The 8858-nt window shown below is 57.7% G+C and overlaps 1 protein-coding gene across 1 annotated transcript in view; it reads right to left on the bottom strand.

Annotated features, from left to right (window-relative positions):
• Window positions 1-697: 697 nt before the first annotated feature.
• Window positions 698-8858, bottom strand: part of LOC112112269 (potassium channel subfamily T member 2-like) — a 39310-nt gene continuing 31149 nt past the window's right edge. Inside the window, exons 11-16 of the mRNA XM_026660598.2 lie at window positions 8649-8750; window positions 8110-8193; window positions 3402-3530; window positions 2795-3098; window positions 2267-2351; window positions 698-887 (exon numbers count right to left, since the gene is read on the bottom strand). Coding sequence (XP_026516383.1) covers window positions 782-887; window positions 2267-2351; window positions 2795-3098; window positions 3402-3530; window positions 8110-8193; window positions 8649-8750 — 810 coding nt within the window. The 3' untranslated portion in view covers window positions 698-781. The remainder of the gene's footprint in view (window positions 888-2266; window positions 2352-2794; window positions 3099-3401; window positions 3531-8109; window positions 8194-8648; window positions 8751-8858) is intronic.

Genomic DNA, 8858 nt, shown 5'->3' with positions numbered 1-8858 from the left:
AGTTTTATTGTATCTGTACATCTAAGAGCCCATGTTCACAGTGAGACCAGAGCCGGAGGAATCTCTGGCATTAAGAAGTCCCTTGGCCCGTATCCCGGGCCCGGGGGGGGGGGGGGGGGGGCCCTCCCCCCCGCGGGGGGGGGGGGGGGGGGGGGGGGCATTTCCCACCATGCCCGGCCTCGATCCTTAAACAGGAGGGGTGCCCGCCGCAGACAGCTCGGCTCCCTGGTCCCAACCTGGTCCCAGCGTGGGGATGGGGAGCTGCCTGGGGGGAGCGGAGGGGCACACAACCCAATCCAAGCTGGAAGAGAGACTGGGCATGGGCTGATGCCAAGGAGAAATGCCCTAAGGGCCTTGGCATGCCAGGGGGCGCCCCCAGCCTCGGGGGCCGGATTCCCATCTCTGGGGCTGGAAAGCATGGGGCAGGGCACGGGGCCCATCTCAGCCAGCCGGAGCTCCAGGAGGCCTGGGGCAGTGGGCACGGGCACAGCGGGGCAGGCCTGTCTGCCTGCACTGGGGACAGGACTGCTCTTTCCAGAGCCGATGGAAAAGCACTGGACCCGCAACGGGCACGGCCCCAAGTCTTCTCTGGGCGGCGCCCCCATGGCTCCAGGAGCCGTATAGACGGGGGCAGGACCGGGTCTGGTGGCGGCAGGACCAAGCCCCTCCCGGCAGGTGCCCGGTGCCCTGGGGGCAGATCTGGGCTCGGGGGCTGGCAGAGTCCATTGCCGAGAAGCGGGGATGGGGGGTCACAGTGTTGGCACGTGTCTCCTGGCTGGGGTCACAGGTGAGTGCTGTCCTTGAGGTCCTCGGAGCGGCTGACGCTGGCTTTCCGGCTGGGGCTGCTGGCGGAGACCAGGGTCAGGGGGTCGGGCCGGATGAGATACCTGTGGGGAGACAAAGGAGACGTTGGGGGGGCCGGGGGCCAGGCAGTTCATTCCCCTCCCCCCCAAATGAGCAGGCTGGCTCTGCCCCGGCCCTCCCCCTGTGACGTTATGAGTGCGATATAATATCTCACTGAAAGATGACAGGGCCAGAAAGAGTTAATTACCTCCCAGACTGACCTGCCCCATGGGTGAACCTTAAGGACCGGTTAGGAAGATCTGTAAATGAATAGGGCTGTGAAATGCAAGTCTGCAGTGTTAGAGATGAAAGGGGAGGTGTTTGCTCAGAGCTTGTGATGTCAGCAAACAAGTCTGGTCTAGTGCTATAGCGCTGATTCAAAGATCAAAAAAGGAATATTAACATTTCGGATGATACTTGAGTGAAATAGTATTATTGTCTCGATGTCTCTTTGCAGGTTGTGGTAACCTGGATCTGAACTGTTTAATGGATAAATTACCCTGTGCTCATTGCCAGGATGTTTGGAAGAAGGAGAATTAAGCCTATTGTTTTCTCAGGCCGAAAGGCTGCTGGAAATGTATAAAAACCCTGGGACACGATCCTGCTTCATCTCAGGTCTGCTTTGGGTTTCAAGAGGGGGAAACCCTGAGCCACAAGGATTGAGATCCCCAGTCACTGACTGGAGCCACCCTGAATATGGACATTGGACTATAACCTATGGACTGTTTCTAAAAGGACTTTTGGCAACTACAAGATCATCTCTGCTGTGTCTGAACCTCAAGAATTGAATTCAAGTCTGTCTGTATATTGATCTTTTAACCAACACTCTCTCTCTTTTCTTTTTTAATAAATTTTAGTTTAGTTAATAAGGATTGGCTATAGCGTGTATTTTGGGTAAGATCTAAGTTATCATTGGACCTGGGTATGTGGCTGATCCTTTGGGGTTGGAAGAACCATTTCTTTTATATGATGAGATAAGATTTTCAGTAATCAGCATCATATCTGGCATGTGTGTCTGGACGGAGGCCTGAGGCTTTAAGGGAACTGCGTTGGTTGGACTCTGAGTAACCAGTGAGGTAATACAGAGGCTGTTTTGGGCTGGGTGGTAAATCTAAGTATTGGAATATCCACCAGCATTGGGGGTTTGGCTGCCCCGTTTTGTTTGCAGTTCACCCTAATTGAGTGACCTCAGCTGGCTCCCATGGGCAGCACCTCACACACCCCTCCTGGGCCCATGGCTGGGGGGTGCTCCCTCACCAGGGGAGGGCCGGGGGAGCTGGAGGGGGCTGGGGGCTGTGAGGGGGGCTAAGCCTGGGGATGGGGATCGAGGGGGAAGGGTACAGGAGCCTGGGCAAAGGGTGTGGGTGCCCCCCCAGAGAGCCCCCCGCCCCCTGCTGGCCGTGCCCCGGCGACCGGCACTCACACCACGTCGTTGATTTCCAGCCGCGTGTCAGGCGAGGGGTTGAGCAGGATGTAGGACAGCGTGTTGCCGTGGTCCATCATGTCCACTGCGGGGGTGGAGGGGGGAGGGTGAGACCCCTGACCAGCCCCCAACCCATCCCTGGGCAGAGTCAGCCGGCCCAGTACCAGCCCCACGGGCCCAGCCCGTCCGGGACACCCCCGAGATCAGCCCCCGGGACCAGTCCGCCCGGATCCCCCCCAGCTCAGCCCTTTGGGCCCAGCCCCCCCTGAGCTCAGCCTCTGGGACCAGTCAGCCCAGGACACACCCTAGCTCAGCCCCTGGGACCAGCCCCCCTGGGATCCCCCCAGCTCAGCCCCTGGGCCCAGCCCCCCCAGATCTCCCCCAGCTCAGCCCTTTGGGCCCAGCCAGCCCAGACCACCCCCCAGCTCAGCCCCTGGGCCCAGCCCCCCTGGGGCCCCCACCCCAGCTCAGCCCCGGGCCCAGCCCGCCCAGACCCCCCCAGCCCAGCCTGCCCGGGCCCCCCCGTACTGTATCCGGCGGCCGAGAGCCCCAGGTGTTTCATGCGGGTCTTGACCAGGGCGCTGAGCTCCTGGCGCTCGGAGCGGCGGTAGAGCGTCAGGCGCTGCTGGCTGATGCGCTCGGCCGCCGTCTTGCTGGGGTGGCGCCCGCCCTTGCGGCTCAGCCGCCGGGCCCATTGCATGCTCTTGCGGCGCAGCAGCGGCTGCTCGGCCTGGTCACTGCCCGTGGAGTCGCGGGGCCCCAGGCGGCAGATCAGGGCGTCGCGCGGCTCCCGCGTGTCCTCGTAGTCCTCCACACTGACGGAGACCTGCGGCTGGGGGGGTGGGGGTTAGCGCGGGGGGGCCGTCTGCCCCCTGCACCCCACACCCCGCCCTGGAGACCAGCCCCTGACCCCTGAACACGCTGGAGGGGATGATCCCGCTCCTGAAGGGGGGTGTGAGCGTGAACTAGGGGTGGATGGGGGGGGCAGCCCTGCTTCCAGGGGGGGATGGAGAGAGGGGCGAGCCCTGCTCCCAGGGGGGGGGGGGGGGGCCCCGGCCCGGTCCCGGGGGGGGGGGGAATGGGGGCCCAGCCCAGCCCCGCTCCCCGGGGAAGGCCCCAGCTGCCCGGCCCGCACCTCGGCGGCGGAGAACAGGTGGCTCTCGGTGCGGTAGATGCCGATCGGGATGTCCCCCGTGCTGGAGCAGAGCTTCTGGTAGAGGCGCCCGTACGAGCGGATCCACAGGTCATCCTCGGTCACCTTCAGCTGCAGGGGAGAGACGGGGTCACCCTGCGGGGGAGGGGACATTCCCCTGCCCCCCCCCACCGGCCCCTGCAGGGGGACGAGGAGCGAGACCCACACTGAGAACAGAAGGGAAGGGGGAGGGGTGACGGGGGGGGTCGTGTGGGGACCGACGGACAGAAGGCTGTGTGTGGGGACCGACCAGGGGTGCCATTTCGAATTTGGTGGGGGCAACTTTAACAGTGATGCCAGGCCAGGGGCTACTTAGGGACCTGAAAACTCTAGTGGTTTGGCAGAGAACTTAGTAATGAGCTGACAGGAGCCCTGGATCGAATTCCTACAGAAAAGAAAGAAAATGCAATAAATATTAGACCCACTCAGCCCTAATACTAACATGTTCTGACAGCTTGTGGCAAGTCACTTAAGGGACGCTGGTTAGGTTTAAAAATGTAAAGTATATTCTTACTTTGGTACTAACTCTGCAGAGAGGGAGACCCCGTCAGGACTCCTGGGTTCTATCTCAGCCCTGGGAGGGGAGTGGGGTCTACTGGGTTACAGTTGGGGGCAGATACATCTGGGTTCTATATAAGAACATCAGAACGACCTGGGTCAGACCAAAGGTCCATCTAGCCCAGTGTCCTGTCCTCTGACAGTGGCCAGTGCCAGGTGCCCCAGAGGGAATGAACAGAACAGGGAATCACCAAGTGATCCATCCTCTGTCGCCCATTCCCAGCTTCTGGCAAACAGAGACTAGGGACACCATCCCTGCCCGTCCTGGCTAATAGCCACTGATGGACCTATCCTCCGTGAACTTACCTAGTTCTTTTTTGAACCCTGTTATACTCTTGGCCTTCACAACATCCCTTGGCTAGGAGTTCCACAGGTTGACTGTGCGCTGTGTGATGAAGAACTTCCTTTTGTTTGTTTTAAACCTGTTGCCTATTAATTCCATTGGGTGACCCCTAGTTCTTGTGTTTTAAGTGAAGAAGTAACACTTCTGTGACGAAGTGGGAATGTTCTTAATGTTTTCTCTGAATACTGTGTGGGTGCCTCGGTTTCCCCTATGTATTTCTTAGGTATCTAGGTGGGGGGATCAGGGTGTAATTGTTGCAGAGCCCAAGAAGGCCCCTGTGATAGTGTCTGCACAGAGAATGGCCGACACTCTGTCTCCTGGCTACTAATGGCCAGGGTCCCTCCTCTGCAAAGGTGCCAACTGAAGGTGTTGGAGAACAAAGAGATCAGGTGACCTCCTGGCCCGGAAGAGAGACAAAAGCCAAAGAAGGAGGGCCTGGAGAGTTTCAGTTTGGAGCCAGCTGGGGACTAGGAGTGAGGGCAGATGTGGGTGTCTGGCTCGCTGCTCCTCAGGATGGACCCGGCGGAGGGGTCCCGTTCGCTGGACCTACAAGCTCTGTTTTAGACCGTGTTCCTGTCATCTAATAAACCTCTGTTTTACTGGCTGGCTGAGAGTCACGTCTGACTGTGAAGTGGGGGTGCAGGACCCTCTGGCTTCCCCAGGACCCCGCCTGGGCAGACTCGCTGTGGGAAGCGCACGGAGGGGCAGAGGATGCTGAATGCTCCCAGGAGAGACCCAGGAGGTGAAGCCGTGTGAGCTTCTTGCCCTGGAGACAGTCTGCTCCAAGGGAGAGGAGGCTCCCCAGAGTCCTGCCTGGCTTTGTGGGGAGCAGTTCCAGAGCATCGCCCGGGAACTCCGTGACAACTTCCTTATTCATTTTTTCCAAACCAGTCATGATTTTGTAGACCTCTATCCTATCCCCCCTTAGTCGTCTCTTTTCCAAGCTGAAAAGTCCCAGTCTTATTAATCGCTCCTCATACAGAAGCTGCTCCATCCCCCTAATTATTTCTGTTGCCCTTATCGGCACCTTTTCCAGTTCTAATAGATCTGTTTTGAGATGGGGCAACCACATCTGCGCACAGTATTCAAGCTGTGGGCATACCATGGATTTATATAGAGGCAACATGATATTTTCTGTCTTATTTTCTATCCCTTTCTTAATGATTCCCAACATCCTGTTCGCTTTTTTGACTGCACTGCACATGGAGTGGATGTTTTCAGAGAACTATCCACAATGACGCCAAGATCTCTCTTTCGGGTGGTAACAGCTAACTTAGACTCTATCATTTCATATGTATAGTTGGGATTATGTTTTCCAATGTGCATTACTTTGCATTTATCAACATTGAATTTCATCTGCCATTTTGTTGCCCAATCACCCACTTTTGAGAGATCCTTTTGTAGCTCTTTGCAGTCTGCCTGGGACTTAACTACCTTGAGTAGTTTTGTATCAGCTGAAAATTTTGCCACCTCACTGTTTACCCCTTTTCCCAGATCATTTATGAATATGTTGAATAGGACTGGGCCCAGTACAGACCCCTGGGGGACACCACTATTTACCTCTCTCCAGTCTGAAAACTGACCATTTATTCCTACCCTTTGTTTCCTGTCTTTTCACTGGAGTGCCTGGCACGGCTTTCAGGATCAACTAACCAGCCTTAATCTACTTTAATGACAAGTCTTTTGTTATCTTAATCACCTGCCCCTGGTTATAAACAAACTCCCGCTGAGAGCAGCACAGAACTCCTCACAGAGAATCACAGAACTAGAAGGGACCTCGAGAGGCATCTAGTCCAGTCCCCGGCACTCCTGGCAGGACTAAGTATTGTCTAGACCATCCGTGCCAGGGGTTTGTCCAATCGGCTCTTAAAAATCCCCAACGATGGAAATTCTACAACCTCCCCGGGCAATTTATTCCAGTGCTTAACCACTGACAGGTAGGAAGTTTTTCCTAATGTCCAACCTGAACCGCCCTTGCTGCAATTTCAGCCCATTGCTTCTTGTCCTATCCTCAGAGGTTAACGAGAACAATTTACCTCCCTCCTCCTGGTAACAACCTTTTATGTACTTGAAAACTGTTCTCATGTCCCCTCTCAGTCTTCTCCTCTCCAGACTAAACAAACCCAATTTTTTTCAATCTTCCCTCAGAGGTCATGTTTTCTAGACCTTTCATCATTTTTGTTGCTCTTCTCTGGACTCTCTCCAATTTGTCCACATCTTTCCTGAAATGTGGCACCCAGAACCGGACACAATACTCCGGTTGAGGCCTAATCAGCGGAAGAATCACTTCTCGTGTCTTGCTTACAACACTTCTGCTGATACATCCCAGAATGATGTTTGTTTTTTTTGCAACAGCGTCACACTGTTGACTCATATTTAGCTTGTGATCCTCTATGAGCCCCAGATCCCTTTCCGCCGTACTCCTCCCTAGGCCGTCATTTCCCATTGTGTATGTGCAACTGATTGTTCCTTCCTAGGTGGAGTACTTTACATTTGTCCTTATTGAATTTCATCCTATTTACTTCAGACCATTTCTCCAGTTTGAATTTTAATCCTATCCTCCAAACCACTTGCAACCCCTCCCAGCTTGGTATCGTCCGCAAACTTTATAAGTGTGCTCTCTATGCCATTAGCTAGATCATCGATGAAGATATTGACCAGAACCGGACCCAGAACCGATCCCTGCAGGACCCCACTCGTTATGCCCTTCCAGCATGACTGAACCACTGATAACTACTCTCTGGGGACGATTTTCCAACCCCCTTATAGTAGCTCCATCTAGGTTGTATTTCCCTACTTTGTGTGCAGTTAACTATGTACAGTTAAGAGCTCTGTCTGGAGTTAGGGCATGTGCTGTGAGCAGAGTACAAAAGTCGACCCCCTGCCCCTTCTAAATGGCGCCCCTTGGACAGACAGAGGGCTGCATGTGGGGATGGACAGACAGAGGGCCGTGTGTGGGGCCAGCCAGCCAGCTAGCCAGAGGGCTGTGTGAGGGGACGGACAGACAGCTGGCCAGAGGGCCGTGTGAGGGGACGGATAGACGGATGGACGGAGGGCTATGTGTAGGGATGGACAGACAGAGGGCCGTGTGTGGGGCCAGACAGACAGCTGGCCAGAGGGCCGTGTGAGGGGATGGACAGACGGATGGACGGAGGGCCGTGTGAGGGGACGGACAGACAGCTGGCCGGAGGGCCATGTGAGGGGACGGATGGACGGAGGGCTGTGTGTAGGGACGGACAGACGGAGGGCCGTGTGTGGGGATGGACGGAGGGCTGTGTGTGGGGATGGACAGACAGAGGGCCGTGTGTGGGGACGGATAGACGGAGGGCTGTGTGAGGGGATGGACAGACAGCTGTCCAGAGGGCCATGTGAGGGGACGGACAGACGGATGGACGGAGGGCCGTGTGTAGGGACGGACAGATGGATGGACGGAGGGCCATGTGTGGGGACGGACGGACGGAGGGCCGTGTGAGGGGACGGATAGACGGATGGACGGAGGGCTGTGTGAGGGGATGGACAGACAGCTGGCCAGAGGCCCGTGTGAGGGGATGGATGGACGGACGGACAGAGGGCTGTGTGTAGGGACGGACAGACAGAAGGCCGTGTGTGGGGACACATCACCGGCCAGATAGATGTGTAAAGCAGAGGGATGGATAGGACAGGTGAGAGGCAGGCAGAGGGACGCAGACACACATGCCCAGAGGCCGGGGTGAGGGGCAGGTGCCAGGCAGCGCCCGGCCGGGTACTCACCGCGCACAGGAAGCCGGAGCCTGGCATGGAGTCGAGTCCCAGGAGCAGGCGGGTGATGGAGATCATGTAATCCTTCACGAACGACTGCAGGACGGGGGGAGGGTCAATGGGGAGCTTTCTGGGCCACCCCCCACCCGACTCCCCATCTCCCCCTGCTGGCAAGGAGGGGGTGGGGGCGGATCGCACAGTGCAGCTCGGTGTGGCCAGCCTGGCCCCTGGACCCAGCACAGCCGGCTCTGGGCTGGCATGTCCTATGCGGGGGTGAGGGGGGCTGGAACGTCCCACGGGGGGGGGGGCGGGGGGGGGGGTGACCGGGTAGGGAGGGAGGCAAGGGGATGCAGGGCTGGAAGTGGGGGAGGGGGTTCCCAGGAGCAGGGAATAGAGGGTATCCCCAGGGCGGGTGCCCAAGGGCAGGGAGGGGAGGTCCCCAAGAGGGTCCCCAGGGACAGGGAGGGGAGGTCCCTGAGGGTGGGGGCATCCCCAGGGAGGGTTCCCAAGGGCAGGAAGGGGGGTCCCCAGGGAGGGGGTCCCCGGGGTACCTGGTAGAGCAGCGTGTCCAGCATGCTGACGCTGAAGACCTTCCCCGCAGCGAAAGGCAGACGGAACATGAACACCAGGTTGGAGCCGTTCTCCCGTTCCTTCTGCGGGACAGAGCGAGTGACTGGGGCACAGCGTGTTGCGGGGGGCAGGGTGTGGGGTGCAGCGGGCCGGGGCGCAGCAGGGGACGGAGGGGTACTGGGGGGGCAGCA

The sequence above is a fragment of the Terrapene carolina genome, unplaced genomic scaffold (assembly GCF_002925995.2).
Source record: "Terrapene carolina triunguis isolate 2854851 unplaced genomic scaffold, T_m_triunguis-2.0 Scaffold833, whole genome shotgun sequence".
NCBI classification, from domain to species: Eukaryota; Metazoa; Chordata; order Testudines; family Emydidae; genus Terrapene; species Terrapene triunguis.
The sequence above is the reverse complement of the archived record's forward strand: the minus strand, read 5'-3'. Positions and strand labels throughout refer to the sequence as shown.